General features: G+C 38.9%; 1 protein-coding gene across 18 annotated transcripts in view; it reads left to right on the forward strand.

Annotated features, from left to right (window-relative positions):
* Positions 1 to 18,140, forward strand: part of SGIP1 (SH3GL interacting endocytic adaptor 1) — a 214,293-nt gene that overhangs the window by 177,434 nt on the left and 18,719 nt on the right. For all 18 annotated transcript variants that reach the window (XM_045064685.1, XM_045064684.1, XM_045064688.1 and 15 more), the window contains 2 exons: positions 10,920 to 11,031; positions 17,596 to 17,751. In XM_045064685.1, the coding sequence (XP_044920620.1) occupies positions 10,920 to 11,031; positions 17,596 to 17,751 (268 nt within the window). The remainder of the gene's footprint in view (positions 1 to 10,919; positions 11,032 to 17,595; positions 17,752 to 18,140) is intronic.

Raw genomic sequence — 18,140 nt, forward strand, 5'->3', positions numbered from 1 at the left:
GACATTTTCACAATATTTGTTCTTCCAATCCATGAGCATGGAACATTTTTCCATTTCTTTGTGTCTTTCCCAATTTCCTTCATGAGTACTTTATAGTTTTCTTTGCCTCTTTGGTTAGGTTTATTCCTAGGTATCTTATGGTTTGCGGGGCAATTTTAAATGGGATTAATTCCTTAATTTCTCTTTCTTCTGTCTTGTTGTTGGTGTAAAGAAAATGCAACTGATTTCTGTGCATTGATTTTATATCCTGACACTTTACTGAATTCCTATAGGAGTTGTAGCAGATTTGGAGTGGAGTCTTTTGGGTTTTCCACATATAGTATCATATCATCTGCAAAGAGTGATAGTTTGACTTCTTCTTTGCTGATTTGGATGCCTTTAATTTCTTCTTGTTGTCTGATTGCTGAGGCTAGGACTTCTAGTACTATGTTGAATAGCAGTGGTGATAATGGACATCCCTGCCATGTTCCTGACCTTAGCAGAAAAGCTCTCAGATATTCGCAGTGTGTTTTTCATAGATGGCTTTGATGATATTGAGGTATGTATCCTCTATCCCTGCATTTTGAAGAGTTTTGATCAGGAAAGGATGCTGTACTTTGTCAAATGTTTTTTCAGCATCTATTGAGAGTATTATATGGTTCTTGTCTTTCTTTTATTAATGTATTGTATCACATTGATTGATTTGCAGATGTTGAACCAACCTTGCAGCCCTGGAATAAATCCCACTTGGTTGTGGTGAATAATCCTTTTAATGTACTGTTGGATCCTATTGGCTAGTATTTTGATGAGAATTTTTGCATCTGTGTTCATCAGGGATATTGGTCTGTAATTCTCTTTTTTGAGAGGATCCTTGTCTGGTTTGGGGATCCAGGATATGTTGGCCTTATAAAATGAGTTTGGAAGTTTTCCTTCCGTTTCTATTTTTTGGAACAGTTTCAGGAGAATAGGTATTAATTCTTCTTTAAATGTTGGGTAAAATTGCCCTGGGAAGCCATCTGGCCCTGGGCTCTTGTTTGTTGGGAGATTTTTGATGAATGCTTCAATTTCCTTACTGGTTATGGGTCTGTTCAGGTTTTCTATTTCTTCCTCGTTCAGTTTTGGTAGTCTATACATCTCTAGGAATGCACCCATTTCTTCCAGATTGTCAAATTTGCTGGCGTATAGTTGCTCATAATATGTTCTTATAATTGCTTATATTTCTTTGGTGTTGTTTGTGATCTCTCCTCGTTCATTCATGATTTTATTTTTTGGGGTCCTTTCTCTTTTCTTTTTGATAAGTCTGGCCAGGGGTTTATCAATCTTATTAATTCTTTCAAAGAACTAACTCCTAGTTTCATTGATTTGTTCTATTGTTTTTTGGGTTTCTATTTCATTAATTTCTGCTCTGATCTTTATTATTTTTCTTCTCATGCTGGGTTTAGGCTTTCTTTGTCGTTCTTTCTCCAGCTCCTTTAGGTGTAGGGTTAAGTTGTGTATTTGAAATCTTTCTTGTTGAACATGATTATCTTTTTTATTAATTCTAATACAATTCACTTTTTTGTAGAAAAAGCTAACCCAACTCCCACTGTCCACTACTTCATACAACTCTTGGAATTTATTCTTCATTTATGCATTCTGAGCCTTTCTGTTGCTTCCATCTGTTGGTTCCATCTGTGGCATTCTTACTCCTGGACATAAGGGTCACTCACCTCCCATCTACAGCAAGCCTGGTGGAGTGGGCCATTCTTTGGGTTGGTACACTGCAAGGTCTTCAAACAAACAAGGCCATCCTCTCCTGCTTTTGTGCTTTCAGTTGGGTTTTCAGAGTGACCATTTCCAACCCGGGATGAACAGGAGGTAAAACTTGCAGTTCTTTTTTTTTTTTTTTTTTTTTTTTAAGATTTTTATTTATTCATTTGACAGAGAAAGACACAGACACAGCAAGAGAGAGAACACAAACAGGGGGAGCAGAAGAGGGAGAAGCAGGCCTCCCACCGAGCAGGGAGCCCGATGCGGGGCTTGATCTCAGGACCCTAAGATCATGGCCTGAGCTGAAGGCAGTCGCTTAATGAATGATCCACCCAGGTGCCCCAAAACTTGAAGTTCTTATGATGCTTGGGCTTTTCCAAAGGCAAACCCTTTCTACCATTGGATAGAGTTGCTACCCTGATATCAGGGTAATGCTCCCATTTCATGGGCATGCAGCTGGAATAACTGACCTGCCCAATGTCAGATGTGAACTAAGCAGGACAGTCAAGACTGAAGCCCATACCCTCTGACACAGCCCTAGACTCTTTACTATAATAGCAAAGCATAATAACTAATATAATGGACACCTGGGTGGTTCAGTTGGTTGGATATCTGCCTTCAGCTCAAGTCGTGATAGCAGGGTTCTGGGATGAGCCCCTCCTCTGGCTCCCTGATCAGTGGGGATTCTGCTTCTCCCTCTCCCTCCTCCCCTCCCCCTCTGTTGGTGCTCTCACTCACGCACCTGTGCTCACTCTCTCTCTCGCAAATAAATAAATAAAATCTCTTTTAACAGAAATAGTAACTAAGTATATGTCGCTTGATCTCTGAATATGAGCTAGTTACTTAAGCTCTCAGCACTTCCTCATCTGTAAAAAGAGAGATGTTAAAAATGGCACCCACTTGGTGAGGTGGTTGTGTGAACCAAAGGAGATAGTACAAGCGAAGCATTGCAAAAGTTTGCCACCAAGTCACAGTAAACAATAGTTATTGCCACTTACTGAGCACATAGAGACAAATGCTGCCAATACCCCTGATGGAGGCACTATTTTGACATCAATTTATATTAAATTTAAAACAGCTGAAAATAAGTTCGCTCCATGAGCTGGTCTTGAGGTGAAAACGGTTCTTTCAGTACTGCCAAGTGGAGAGGATTATACACAGAATGAGGAAGAGAGTACAAAAAGGGGAGGTGAGACGTTGCCCACTGGCCAGGTTTGCTTCCTGCATGCCTTCATGACGGGCTAACTTCCAGCCAGTGACCAGCTGGTGAGGGTGTGAGAAGAGGCCGTCCTGTGCACCTGGCGAGCAAACATTCACTTACTTGTAAAGTTAGCCTTCTTGTACTCGTACTCAATTTCTGGAGCTGAGTGTTTTGCTTCCCCTTTTCTCCTTTGTATCTTTCTCTTTTAAAATCTCTTTCTCCCTTCTCCCCTCCTTTCTCCCTTTCCATGTTTACATCTATGGTTTATATTCCACCCTCATACTCACATTCCAGTGAACTGCTCAGGAAATGCTTCCCCAAGTTAATGACCTTATCTTTTAAAGATGTCATGTTGTTATGAGGGTTTAATTCCCTTTTAGCCTTGGGGGATGTGTGATGTTGCCTGGTAATGAAAGTTATAGAAAATTGCCTTTGAGAAAACATCAACACATACTGGTAACTTAACTCTCTTTTCCACTTCTCAGAACTCCTTAAGTATGCATGCCAATTGCTTTCCAGAACCCTGGAATTGCTTTTTTGTCAGAACTCCACAAGCTAGTGGCAGTAGCTTATCCTTCTGGGGATACTGCAAATGCACCATCAGATGTCTAACATAATTTGCTCTGACTTCAGGGCTCTTAGAGCAGAGTGGGTAAGAGTGTGTGATCCGGAGTGAGGCAGTCCTAGATCTGCATCCCAATTCTGTTCATACTGCTTACTAACTGGGTGACTGTGGGCCAGGCTGCTGAATGGCTCAGGATCTCGGTTTTCCCATCTGTGAAACAAGGAACAATAATGGTCGTTGCTTTATAGTGATCGTATCAGGATTAAGAATTAATATCAGTAGAAATAATTCTTGGTATGTAGTAAGAAGTACAGATGTTTTCATTGTTGCTACTACTCTTTGTTAGAATCAGGACCTGGTGTTGAATTTTAGCTGTCCTGCTTTCTAGCAGAGTGACATTGGGCAAGTGAAATAGAGATAATTATATTGAACCTGTTCATCCTTTCAATGTATGAAGAACGTAAAACCATCTTGTATTTGATATTTTATTATGTTGAAGGATACACATAATAAATACCCTTTTATACCTTTAATTCTTTAAAAATAATCATTAAAAGTAATCTAATAATTATAATATTAAGCTACTCTCTAACTTCATATAATGCTTTTTCTTTCATTTGTGTCTAATATTGTAATCCTCCCCGCAAAAAATATTGTAGTCCCCCTTTCATACCATAAGTTCTATGAAGGGAGGGGCATATCAGCCAGCATTTAGCACCATGGTTAAGTATTACAGGGACCCATTTCAGTGAATCAAAAGAAAACATACATTCAATCAACGTTTTTGTCCTACTGGTCCAAGCATTATATCAAGCAACTTTAACAGATATAATGGCCACCTATGTGATCTGCCAAAAATTAAGCATGCAAGCTTAGAATTCATTGTTCTTATGATAACAGAATGTTAGTGGTGGAAAAAACCTAGATATGCTAGTCTATCTCCATGCTCAATGAAGAATACAACCTGTATCATCGCCCTTTGTTTTCTTCCTAAATACCTACTCGACTTCAAAACTGAGTCGTAGATGATTAAATCACTTGCCTTTAGTCATGCAGGTTGTAAATGGAGCAGTCAGAATTCACACCTGAGTCTATATGACTCCAGAGCTGAAACTTCTTTTTGTTGAGTAACAAAAAAGTCTCCCCTATACTGCTTATTTGGCAATTAATTTCGCAGTGAAATAATCTCATAATGCTGTCACTTGAACTATTAAGCTCTTGCTTGCATATGTTACTGCTATTAGATTTTTCCATATGTTTATTTTTGTCTTATTTTCTGGAAGTTTACATATTGGTGTTCCCACCACTATTTTACACATAGTAGACTCATGAATGTTTGACAGATTCACTCAAATCTTCAATGAAGGGATAGCCTTTTCAAAGCAGCTTATTTCTGTTTTAGAAGATTGTTTCTACAGCTCAAAAAAATCTAATTTAAATGCCTATAAACACCTTAAAATCATAGAATCCTAAAACCAAGGTTTTATCTATTGCCTTCATTTTATGTTCAAGAAAACCGAAAGTAAATTGATTTGCCCAAGGTCACAAAGCTATTAATCTGCAGATCCATGGCCATGAATTCTGGTCTTGCATCACTTTCTGATAATGTTCTGCTAGATATTTGAAAATAGTTTCTGGGCCCCTCTTAGTCCTTTTAGGCCATGAGGCTGAAATTCCTCATCTTAGACTCAACCAGTTTTCCAATAATCCTATTAACAGGTATTTCCACAGGTACTGCAGGGGAAAAAAATCTTTTGTCCATTATTAATAGCCTTTTCATGGAGGATAAACTTTATGTGCAATAATCTGGCATTCTTAGGAATAAAAAATTTATCTGCCTATATTTCAGCTTGTAGTAATAAAACTTTATCTTGAGGAAATAATTAAAAAGAAAGAGAAGGTCAATTTTTACAAAGATGGATTTAGAATAACTGCTAGCTGGAAATGGCCCAACATTTGGAGACTGCAGAATGATACATACTGGTCAAAATGGTATGGAGACCAGATAGCAGCAAAGAAAGTCATGCAATAAATGGAAAAAGTAAATTTTTAAAAAATGGCTTATTAATTGCAATGTAGCAGGATGTGAAGGGTTTAGAATTGTAAACTGTACATCCTTTAAGGTAAACGTGTTCTTCGTAAGGTTTTGATGTTTTCCTTTCTCCTGGCACTATAGATTAGATCTAAATAAGGACTATAGTGTCCATAGGTAAACATAGCTTGAATATAGGGTTTCTGGAGGGAATGGAGTTAGGTGTGTCATGAAGGATGGACATGGGTCAGACTGCATGTCTGACCAGTCCATTCTGGCTGCTGTAACAACTTATCACAGACCAGGTGTCTTATAAAGAACAGGCTGCAGATTGCTGGTCTTGTTGTGTTCTCTCTTGGTGGAAGGGACAAGATAGCTCTCTGCAGCCCCTTTTATAAGGGCACTAATCCCAATCATTAGTGCTCCGCTCTTATGACTATATCATCTGCCAAAGGCCCCACCTCCTAATACCATCAACTGTGGCATTAGATTTGCAACAGATGTATTTGGGGGGACACAAACATTCAGACCACAATACACCAGATGGTCTTGCCCATCATTACACTGAAGAGTGTAATTGGTCTTTAGCTTGTGGATATGTGGCCTGATTACCATCTGATGAGCTTGAAAACAAAGCACACAAACAAAAAGCAGTAAAGCCATCCTTTCTGGGGATCCACCTGTTAGTCATCTACTGATAAAACCCAATGGGTGACATGTTTGGAGCCCAGCAATGACAGTTGATGATCAAATCCATCCCCCAGATTTTTTTCCACATGTTCTTTCACCAAACCAGTTTTGTTTTTTTTTTTAAGACTTTATTTATTTGACAGAGAGAGATCACAAGTAGGCAGAGAGGCAGGCAGAGAGAGAGGGGGAAGCAGGCTCCCCACTGAGCAGAGAGCCTGATATGGGACTCGATCCCAGGACCCAGAGATCATGACCTGAGCCGAAGGCAGAAGCTTAACTCACTGAGCCACCCAGGTGCCCACCAAACCAGTTTTTCTCAAATCTTATTTTTTGATTAATTTTTAATCTTGATGGGAAAGAATTCCACTTTTATTTTTGCTGGTATTTTTCTTCTCAGTTCCAGCCCAATAATTCCAAAAGATCATGTTTAGCACCTTCATTGAGTCTGTCCTTATTTAAGATAACCTCTGTATTATCTTAAATTATGATACCAGTCATAAAAGTAGCTAATCATTAATGAGTGCTTACTGTGGACCAAGCACTGTGTTGAATATTTTACCTCATTTTATCCTCAAAACGGGCTGACAAAGTGAGTGATATTTTATCATCTCTGCCAAGGATCATATAAATAACAAGTGTCAGAAACAAGACTCAATCCCAGGTATGTCTAATGAAAAATCCCATGCTTTTAGCCACTACAGTGTGTCATTTCTAAGCATCTTTCCCAGTTTTATCCAAGGCACCAAAGAGCCTTGGAGGTTTAGGACCTCCAAACACAATTTCAAATTACATGACTAAGGATAGAACTCTAGGGTATTCCACTACAGACTTCCTTCATGAAAGATGTAATACCACTGATTCATGCCCATTGGATACTGTGATTCATCTGATAGTTCACCTGACCAGACTATTATCCACCTGAATTTCACAATTTTATTCACAATAACATGGGAAACTATTAAATGCTTTGTAAAACTGAAAAATATAATGGCATTTACTTTATCTGCTAACATCTGCATTTCTTGCCAATTTTACCTTTTTCTTTCTAAGAGGTCTCTTCACCTACATTATTGTCCTTGTCCCTAAATTATCTGCCACGCTATCGCTAGAGCAATCTAAAGTCAAGCCCCATCACAACCCCCCTATTTCAAATACTCCAGAGGCCTCCCATCTTCAAGAGATGGTGCTCTTAACCTCAGGTTTAGGACCTCCAAACACAATTTCAAATTACATGACTGCTGCACATGTGTGCATGCTGCTTCAAAAAGCACCCATAGATCCTGGATATCAACCTTTTGTCTGTAGTGTCATTTGCAAATATCTTCTCCTATTCTGTGGGTTGCCTCTTTGTTTCGTTGACTGTTTCCTTTGCTGTGAGAAGCTTTTGATCTTGATGAAGTCCCAAAAGTTCATTTTTGTTTTTGTTTCCTTTGCCTTTGGAGACATATCTTGAAAGAAGTTGCTGAGGCTGATATCAAAGAGGTTACTGCCTATCTTCTCCTCTAGGATTCTGATGGATTCCTGTCTCATGTTGAGGTCTTTTATCCATTTCGAGTTTATTTTTGTGTATGGTGTAAGAGAATGGTCGAGTTTCATTCTTCTACATATAGCTGTCCAATTTTCCCAGCACCATTTACTGAAGAGACTCTTTTTTCCACTGTATATTTTTTCCTGCTTTTTCGAAGATTATTTGACCATAGTGTTGAGGATCCATATCTGGGCTCTCTACTCTGTTCTTCTGGTCTGTGTGTCTGTTTTTATGCCAGTACCATGCTGTCTTCATGATCACAGTGTTGTAGTAAAGCTTGAAATCAGGTAACGTGATGCCACCAGTTTTATTTTTGTTTTTCAACATTTCCTTAGCGATTCGGGGTCTCTTCTGACTTCATACAAATTTTGGGATTATTTGCTCCAGCTCTTTGAAAAATACCGGTGGAATTTTGATCGGAATGGCATTAAAATTATAGATTGCTCTAGGCAGCATAGACATTTTAACAATGTTTATTCTTCTGATCCAAGAGCATGGAATGTTCTTCCATCATTTTGTGTCTTCTTCAGTTTCTTTCATGAGTGTTCTGTAGCTGCTCGAGTACAGATCCTTTACCTCTTTGGTTAGGTTTATTCCCAGGTATCTTATGGTTCTTGGTGCTATAGTAAATGGAATCAATTCTCTAATTTCCCTTTCTGTATTTTCATTGTTAGTGTATAAGAAAGCCACTGATTTCTGTACATTGACTTTGTATCCTGCCACATTACTGAATTACTGTATCCAGAACCTATAAAGAACTTCTCAAACTCAACACACACAAAACAGATAATCATATCAAAAAATGGGCAGAAGATATGAACAGACACTTCTCCAATGAAGACATACAAATGGCTATCAGACACATGAAAAAATGTTCATCATCACTAGCCATCAGTGAGATTCAAATTAAAACCACATTGAGATACCATCTTACGCCAGTTAGAATGGCCAAAATTAGCAAGACAGAAAACAACATGTGTTGGAGAGGAGGTGGAGAAAGGGGAACCCTCTTACACTGTTGGTGGGAATGCAAGTTGGTGCAGCCACTTTGGAGAACAGTGCGGAGATTCCTTAAGAAATTAAAAATAAAATTTAAAAAGAAAGGAGTTGAGGGAAATTGGAGGGGGAGATGAACCATGAGATACTATGGACTCTGAAAAACAACCTGAGGGTTTTGAAGAGGTGAGGGGTAAGAGGTTGGGGAGCCAGGTGGTGGGTATTATGGAGGGCACACATTGCATGGAGCACTGGGTGTGGTGCAAAAACAATGAATTCTGTTATGCTGAAAAGAAATTTTTTTTAAAAAGCACCCATAGATTTGTATAAAATTATCAAAAAGTAACTATGATTTTAATGCCTATAAATCACCTCTAAAATAAACAAATTTTCCTGAGTATTTATACAAAACTTTTCAGGACCTAATTTCTAACAGCCCCCAACCTCATCTCCTCCCATGTCTCAACCTTTCAATACCCACAGCATTTGCACACACTCACAAGCAAATAGTGACCTACTTCCTGTGGTTTCTCAAAATGCCATATGTTTGCTCAGTTCCACATTATATGTTTGTGCTGGACCTTCTTCCTTCTCCCCCTTGTGAGATCTTAATCATTCTTGAATCTCAGTTCCAACATCAGTTTTCAATGAGATCTTCTGTGATCTCTCTACTTACTTCATACATTCCATAGATGATATAGGCAAAACACACACTAAGTGTGCAACAGATAACAGTGATGGAGGTAATGTTGGTGAATTTTGGCAATGAGGATATTAGCACACTGAACTCTGACTCCTTGGGAATAGGGATTATGTTTAATTTAACTTTGAACTTTCTGATTATGTTTAACTTTGAAACTATCATGGTACCTTATACATAGTAGGTAGTAAGCATGGTGTTTGTTAATAATCAATTACCAAGTCCAAAATACTGAACACCAAAGGAAGACAGTAAAAGAAGAGACCAGCATGAATGAGAATTACCAAAGAAAACTTTATTAAGTAGGGAGATACACAAATTTTTTAATGGCCAGATTTTTTAATGGCCAGAGAAGAGTACAGAAGTTACCAAAGGTAAAAGAAAAAAAGCATAATAAATACATAGTCTGCTCCGGGGTGGAGAAGAGTAAATGTGCTTTGTTTGATAGGAAGGAGAAGGTTGAGCGATGACATAAATGACTACTTAAAGTTGTCATTACTAAAACTTTACTGCCTAGTACCATGACTAGAGATGAATAGCAAAGACAACAATCCTAAATTTTGTTCCTTTCAGAAACCTCAAGTTGTACCAAAACCATGAAAGAGAATGTTTCATTTAGACAAACTGTATGATATAATGGGGAAAACACAAGCTTTATAGGGCAGCAAATCTAGCTTTGAATTTTAGCGTTGCCGCTTACCGGTTATCTTGGGTTGAGTTCCTTACTTATCTCTTCAAACTTCAGTTTTCTCTTCTGTAGAATGGAAATCATAATAGTTATCCTAAAGGGTTGATTTGGGGTTTGAATGAGATAATTCTTGGAAGGCCTCTAGGACAGAACCTAGCATGTAGCAGCTGTTCAATAAACATGAGTGCTGCCGTTATTATTTAGAGTATGAACTGATGTACTTGTGCATCTGTGCTAAGTCATGGTGTATGTTATGTTGTGAATGTTTTTGGACATGTAAACTTGAGCCTACTTGATCTGAAGGTAATTGGCTTTCTGAAACAGAAATAATCCAGAAAAGGATAATGTGTAACATAGTACCCCATGGCCATTTGTCTTTAAAATAAAGAAACACAAGAACCTTTGAGTGCAGGGTGAATGAAATAGGAAGCTAATAATTTTCTTTATTAACTACCTGCTATACAAACTGTCATTCAAATACTGCCTTATGCTTTATGTAAAAACACTGAAAACCCCCTGTGACTTTATTCTTCTGCTTGGATTTTTTTTTTTTCTGTCTGTAAAAATATGTCATTGAATTAATTTCAACTGTGTTTGTTTGTAAAGCAGCCAAATATTTCCTTTTAAATACTTGAGCTCTATGTTGAATATGCACACGTCGTTCTTAGTACATTACATTTTTTCGGTAGTAGATTTCATCCTTTAATCTTTTTTTAAATGGGCTTTAAGTTCCACATATACTAATATGTCTCCTATGTCCATAATAAATGAAAGTTTTTCCTGTCATGCAGGCTCTTCCAGGGGACCCAGCCCCCTAACCATGGGAGCCCAGGACACCCTCCCTGTTGCAGCAGCATTTACAGAAACGGTCAATGCCTACTTCAAAGGAGCAGATCCAAGCAAGTAAGCCTGGGGCTTTGTCCATTGTATTCTCCAAACTCAATCCTATTCAGTTGGGGGGGGGGGGGGGGGTTGGGGGGGGGGGTCAACCTAAACCTAACTATTTCATTCCTTATTCTAAAACCAACCAAACAAACAAACCAAAATTTGGTTAACAATAACAGGTGGCATGCATAGAATGGAGGAGAAAATTTAAATTAGAAATATTAATTCACTGTTTGTTTGTTTGTTTGTTTGTTTGTTTTTTAATGTGCCAAGAGGACCGAATATCTAATATCTTACTCCCCAGAAATCTCTGGTTCAGTTTTGGTTGCAAGCTCATGGAAAATCCTAATCTAATTCTATTAACAGTGAAAAAATTTTTTGTCTCACAAAAGTAAATGTCTAGATCATGTCTTTATTGTTTTAGTCTTTGCTGGGTGGGAATCACTCACATATAAACTGAGAAATGGTGTACTGGAATGAGAACCTAGAAATAGATACATTTCATAACAGAGAGATTAGTTAGAGGACAAGTTGTATGTTACCCTTACTAACTAAGGAAAAACTGGCCAAAAAATTTATAATCACAGAAAAGTAAAAACTCTAGAGAAAAGTGTACCACTCCCTATTTGCAGGAGTCAGATTTCACGTTTTTCAGTATATACTGACGGTGAGCTTGACCTGAATGCTTATGTAATATGATTAAATATTTTGCCATTCTAGAAAGATTTTTCTGGATAGAGTTCAGAAAGTTTATGGATTCCCTGAAATTATACTGCATATCTTCTGTGTGTGAGCATATGGACATTTGTCCCTAAGGTCTATAACATCCATCAGTTTCACAAAGAGGTTTATGACCGCCCCCCCAAAAATTAAGAGTGATTATTAGTCTATACTGAAAACAAAACACTGAAGTCAAACTGGCTTTCAAGTGTGTCATTAATACAATTCCAGACCTCAATGTAGTGGATAAACAAAGGACAAATCTAAGTGAGGAAAGAATTGCTTTTTATTTCTTACTTATAAGGATGAGGGCTTAGAAGACCTTAGTATCCATGGAAATAAGAATTAAAAAAAGAAAATGCTCACATAGAACACTAGACTATTTTATGAACATTTTTAAAAGAGTAATAATTAAATATAATTAGAACTTGGATTTCTACATATATCTTAAGTGAGAATTTATATGACTAATAGAAACACTAGTTCTTATAAGCTGAAATCTAACAATACTATGCTGGGAAACATGATTAGTAACTCCATTTATAAGTGCCCTATCAAGACAGTGGGATCTATCACCCTCCTTAAATGTCATGTCCTTTCTTACAGCATTTAGATTTTATTTTAAGCCCATACTATTGTAGACAGACCAATACTAGGGACTCTGGTGTTTTAGTCCACTTGAGATGCTATAACAGAATACTATAGACTGAGTTTCTTCTAAACCACATAAATTTATTTCTCATAGTTTTTGAGGCTGGAAAAAAGTCCAAGATCAAGGCCCTGGCAGATTCACCATCTGACCAGAGGCAGGCTCCTGGTTCACAGTAAGCTTAAATGGGAGGGCTAGGGGCAGTGGGGGAGTGGGAGGGAGATAGGACTCCTCAGGGTCACTTTTATAAAGGCACTGATCTCATTTATGAGGGTCCTACCCTCATGACCTAATTACCTCCCAAACACCATCGTATTGGAAAACAGATTTCAGCATATACATTTTAGAAGGACACAAACATTCAGTCTGTAGGGCTCTGGTTTCTCCCATTTTCTCTTTCATCCTCCAAGCAGGAAGGTAATTTGCCACATCCACATACCAATAGGAAGTAAAAGCTGCCTCACATCGAGTATGCATTTGAACTGTTAGCGCAAGTAAGAGCCATGTGCGTAAGTTGTGTATATACTCTACACACACATACATGTTTATTCTGTAAACTCTTCTTCCAACAAAGTATTTGCATAACTTTCGAACAAAGAATTTGCATACCAGTTCTAAGGATTAGTTATTATTGACTGACCTGCCTATATGTTAGAAAGCTCAGGCTGCCTGGAATTGAGAAAGCCAGGTAGAAACACACCTTTCGAGAGTAAGAGTAGTCAGCAGGCACATGGATGGCTCATTCAGTTAGGTGTCCGACTGTGGATTTAAACTCAGGTCATGATCTCAGGCTCACGAAATTGAGGCCAATGTTGGGCTCTGCACTGAATGTAGAGTCTGCTTAAGATTCTCTCTCTCTCCCTCTCTCTGCTCCTCTCCCCAAATTCTCTCAGAAAAGAAAAGAAAAAAGAAGAAGAGTAGTTAGCAGTATGGAAAAGTGTCTATACCAGCATGAAAAACACTGGGAATCATACAAGAAATTAGTTTTTTTATCTGCTTGCTAAGTGGCTTTTGTTCATTCATTTATTCAGACAGATCTAACTGGTAGTAGAAGTAACTCCCAGTTTTGACCCCTAAAATCTATTCTCAATGTATAACTCTTCTGCTCAATATCTTCTCATCTCGTTCAAAGTAAAACTCTAATGACAATGGCTGTCCATTATCTGTCCTTCAAGACCATCCTTCCCTTTCAGCTCCCACCTCTCTGATCCTGTCTCCATCACTGGTGTCCCTATTCACTCCACTCTAGGCAACCTGGCTTCATGGTTGTTCTTCTGACATTAGGCCAACCCTATCTGCATCTCAGGGTCTGAGCATTTGTTGCTTTCAGACTGAGAGAAATCTGCTCCAGCAATCAGAGCTCCCTGCCCTCTCCCCTCTTCCGGGATTCTTCAGCAGATACACCAGAGACCTTCCCTGTCATCCTGTGCAAATAACAACACTCCTCTCCACCCACTGTCAGCACTTTCTCCCTCCCCATCGTTCTTTTCTTTTTTTTTTTTTTTTTAAAGATTTTACTTAGTTATTTGACAGACAGAGATCACAAGTAGGCAGAGAGGCAGGCAGAGAGATTGGAGGAAGCAGGCTCCCCGCTGCACAGAGAGCTCGATGCGGGGCTCGATCCCAGGACCCTGGGATCATGACCAGAGCCAAAGGCAGAGGCTTTAACCCACTGAGCCACTCAGGCGCCCCTTGCTCTTTTCTTTAATTAACATGTTGCATGTTTTCAGTGTTCACTGTCTCTTCTCCCACTAGAATGTAAAATCCATGAGAACTGGGGCGTTGGGCATTTTCTTCATTCCTACCTCCTCAGCATCTATAGCAGGACCTTGCAAAACTGCTGAATAAGTTGAGTTGAATTACTGTCCTAACATTTATAGAATGCTGGCTATGTGCCAGCCATTGTGCTAGACAGGGGTTATATCAGTGAAAATAATACTTGTGCATAAATATAAAAAGTCCTGTGTAAGAGAGGTATAGTTATGGTGCAAGGGGAGTTAAGAAGCTTTTGATAATAATCTCTTTAAACCCCAAGCAGTCTGCCAGTCACTTTGTGGGTCTGTGCCTATACAAGCTGGGTTCTTCATCCTGTTTCAGTTTCCCCAGCATACTCTAGCAGTTGTGTGGGCAGGTATGTGCACCTGGGAGCCTGGTATCCATGACCTTGACATTCCAGTGTGATGTTTGAGTCAAATTAATATTTCCTGCGCTCTTCCAAATGAACCGAGTCTTTGACTTGAGATGACTGCATACACGGAGTCTGTTTTCAATCATATTGCCCTAAGTAGTTGCAGTGTATATTGCATATTGGTAGATGGGAGATTCAGTAAATTTCATTGAAATTATGAGACCTGAAATTTATGAACAGATCATGAGGTGACATTCTTCTAAATTTAAGTTCAGCTCCAGGCAGTGAATCATTTTAATTGCTGTTCCTTTGTTATTCACTTTCAAGGAAACATCTCAAGTTCAAAAATTCTATCAGTGTGAACGAGGGAGGGGGAGGATGAAGTCAAACACAGCCCCACATAGAGAAATGATACAGAAAAGTCACGGGGATTTGCTTTTGCCTGTGGTTCCTTCTCATCCTGCACCCAAAACCTTCCCCATTTGCTTTCAGACCATACACTGTAAACACAATCTGCTACTTTAATTGTTATATATTATGATATATAATCCATTCTAGTTACATTCTAAGTATTGACAACACCTGTAGTATTTTCCTTGAGTGAGTATGGGTTGAAAATATTCATTTTTGTATGGAAAATTTCAGATCTGGAAATAGATACTGGATGAATTAATAAATCAGTAAAGTTCTGCAGGTGACAGCTGAGAGGCAATCAGAAATGTAATATAAATGAAGAAACTCAGTACTTCTTATATCGGTTTATATTGACTACTTCCTTCAGCAGCCGCCCAACACCATAAGCCCTTTGAAGAAACAGGCTGTTTTGCTTGTTTTTAAATGACATCCCCACTCAAAACAAACAAAAATCACACAATTAGGAGTCAATAAACTTTTACTCACTTAATAAATGTCACTCCCTCCCCTCACTGACTAGTTTTCAAAAGAGAAACTTTATTCCCCGCCCCCCACCAAGATACCACTTAGATCTCGCTTTGACAGAGAAGGAAGACAGCAGAGTTGGCACCCAGCTGGGAGATTGTGGGGGCAAATAGAGTTCCCTGTACTCAGATGTGAGCAGAGTTTACACCTAGGAACCCCAATTTCCCTAAAACGTACACTCCTGAACTTAAAGTGGTAGAAGTTATTGTTTTGGCTGTTGTGCACAGGACAGGAGGCTGGAGCTGGAAAACCCAGTTGCATTGCAGGATCTGGGCACTGCGACAGCCAAGACAGAAGGCAGATGCTACGGAAGCTGCCGGGACCACCAGGCGCCCTCCAAGCCACATGGGCTGTAATACCCACACACTGGGGATGCCACCTGCACCACAGAGGTCACACCCAGGCCTCCTGCACTGCAAGAGCCTGCCCCTAGATATGCCCTAAGAACTGCAGGAGCCTGCCTAACAAGCTCCCTGGAACCATGAAGGAAAAAGCTCTTCCTCCTGCAATGTGCTTTCAGCGCCCTCTACTGACAAAATTTAACATAGTGCCTGTTGGCAAAAAAAAAAAAAAAAAAAAAAAAAAAAAAAAGGTCTCTAGAAAGGGCCCAATAATAATTTGCTCTGCGCAGGCAATAAAAGGTGAATTGGAACGACTTTGACTTCATGTAGAAACTGACAGTGATTATAAATTTGACAGGAAAGTGCAAAGGATCTACAATAGCCAGAACAATTTTTAAAAAGAACAAAGTGGGAGGATTCATACTACTTGATTTCAGTGTGATCCTGTGATTTCACTCCTACATTATTTACGAAGAGAAATGAGAGCCTACGTCCACACAAAGACTAGTAGAAACATATTCGTCACAGATTTATTTGTAATAGTTAAAAACTGGAAAATATCCCAATGTTCTTCAACCAATGAGTGGATCTAAAAGAAAAAAGACTGTGGTATGACCATACGCTATACAGCAATGAAGTCATGAATTATTGATGTGTACATTAAATGGATGAATCTCAAAATCATTACAGAATGGAAGAGGCCTGATCAAAAAAAAAATCACACACTTTATGTTTCTGTTTACATGAAATTCTAGAATGTGCCAATTAATATGTAGTGTCAGAAAGCATATGAGCAATTGCTTAGGGATAGGGAGTGGGAGGACAGAGAACAGCAGGAGAAAGGGGTCACAGAAACGCATGAGGCAACTTTCAGGGATGCTGGGTACATTCAGTAACTTGATTGCGTGATGGCTTCACAGTGGATAAGATACCAAAAATTATGGAATTTTACACTATAAATGAGTGCCGTTTATTGTGTGTCATGTATGCCTCAATAAAGCCCTTTTCTAAAAAGGGATTATTTGGGGCACCTGGGTGGCTCAGTGGGTTAAAGCCTCTGCCTTCAGCTCAGGTCATGATCTCAGGGTCCTGGGATCAAGCCCCGCATCGGGCTCTCTGCTCCACAGGGAGCCTGCTTCCTCCTCTCTCTCTCTCTCTGCCTGCCTCTCTGTCTACTGGTGATCTGTCTGTCAAATAAATAAATAAAATCTTTTAAAAATTAATTAATTAAAAGGGATTACTTTTCTTTCCAAATTATCATCCTATTGTGCTAACTTGTATGACTGGTTTTTACAGTTTCAGCCAAATAACCATGGTATTAAGATATAGCTAAATGGAAGCAAGAAGCTTACCTCTCGAGCGCAGAAAAGAACACGCTCACGGCATCAATCCTGTTACTGAGAACTGAAATAAGTCCCAGTGGTTGTGTGATGACATTGTGCAATTGATTTAATATCTGCAAATATGCTGCCTAAGTTTCAGAAATCAGAATAGATAATTCTATTTGTGAGGTGAACATATAGACTTATCTACAGAAAGACAAAAGCTGTATTTTTTTCCTGACAGTTCAAAAACACATTCAGTTAATGGCCACTTTTTTGGATAAGTGTCAACACAAATCTTGCATTCTCAGGTCTTAGACATGATTTAGTAGTTGACAATGGAAATGTAAGAGCTTACCTTCGATCCCTTCTGCCATATAATATTGTTACATAAATCATTTCTTATTCACAACTGTCTTGATTCACAGCATATTGACCTGGGTTTCCTCTTTCTCTTTCCTCTCATATGTTTTGATATGCCAGATGTATTGTGAAGATTACTGGAGAAATGGTGCTGTCTTTTCCTGCTGGCATCACCAGACACTTTGCCAACAACCCATCGCCAGCTGCTCTGACTTTTCGGGTGATAAATTTCAGCAGGTTAGAACACGTCCTGCCAAATCCCCAACTTCTCTGCTGGTAAATATATTTTGCACAAATTTTTTAGAGATGTGTGTAGCTTAGCACTGGATGCTTACATGAGGGATCTACCTTAGCAAGAATGTAGCACGGTAGAGAAATGACCACTTCTTATATGTGTTTGCAGATTCATCCAGAATTCAGCCACTGTCAAAATCTTCAGTGGGTGTTCGTGTACATATGTGTATATGTATTCTAATGGCCAACTATCCCAAGTGGCTAAAGATATCTTTAGGGTAACAGAATTTGTATTAGTGACAGTTTACTCATGGCCCGTTTTACTGACCATCAGTAAACAAGGGATAAGGATGATAAGCCCAGTAAAAGGAATGAAATCCATTTGTTGTAGTAACATCTTTTTAAATCAAATGATATTTGAACCCTGAGCT

This window comes from Mustela putorius, unplaced genomic scaffold, assembly GCF_011764305.1.
Source record: "Mustela putorius furo isolate JIRA1106 unplaced genomic scaffold, ASM1176430v1.1 tig00003853_pilon_pilon_pilon, whole genome shotgun sequence".
NCBI classification, from domain to species: Eukaryota; Metazoa; Chordata; class Mammalia; order Carnivora; family Mustelidae; genus Mustela; species Mustela putorius.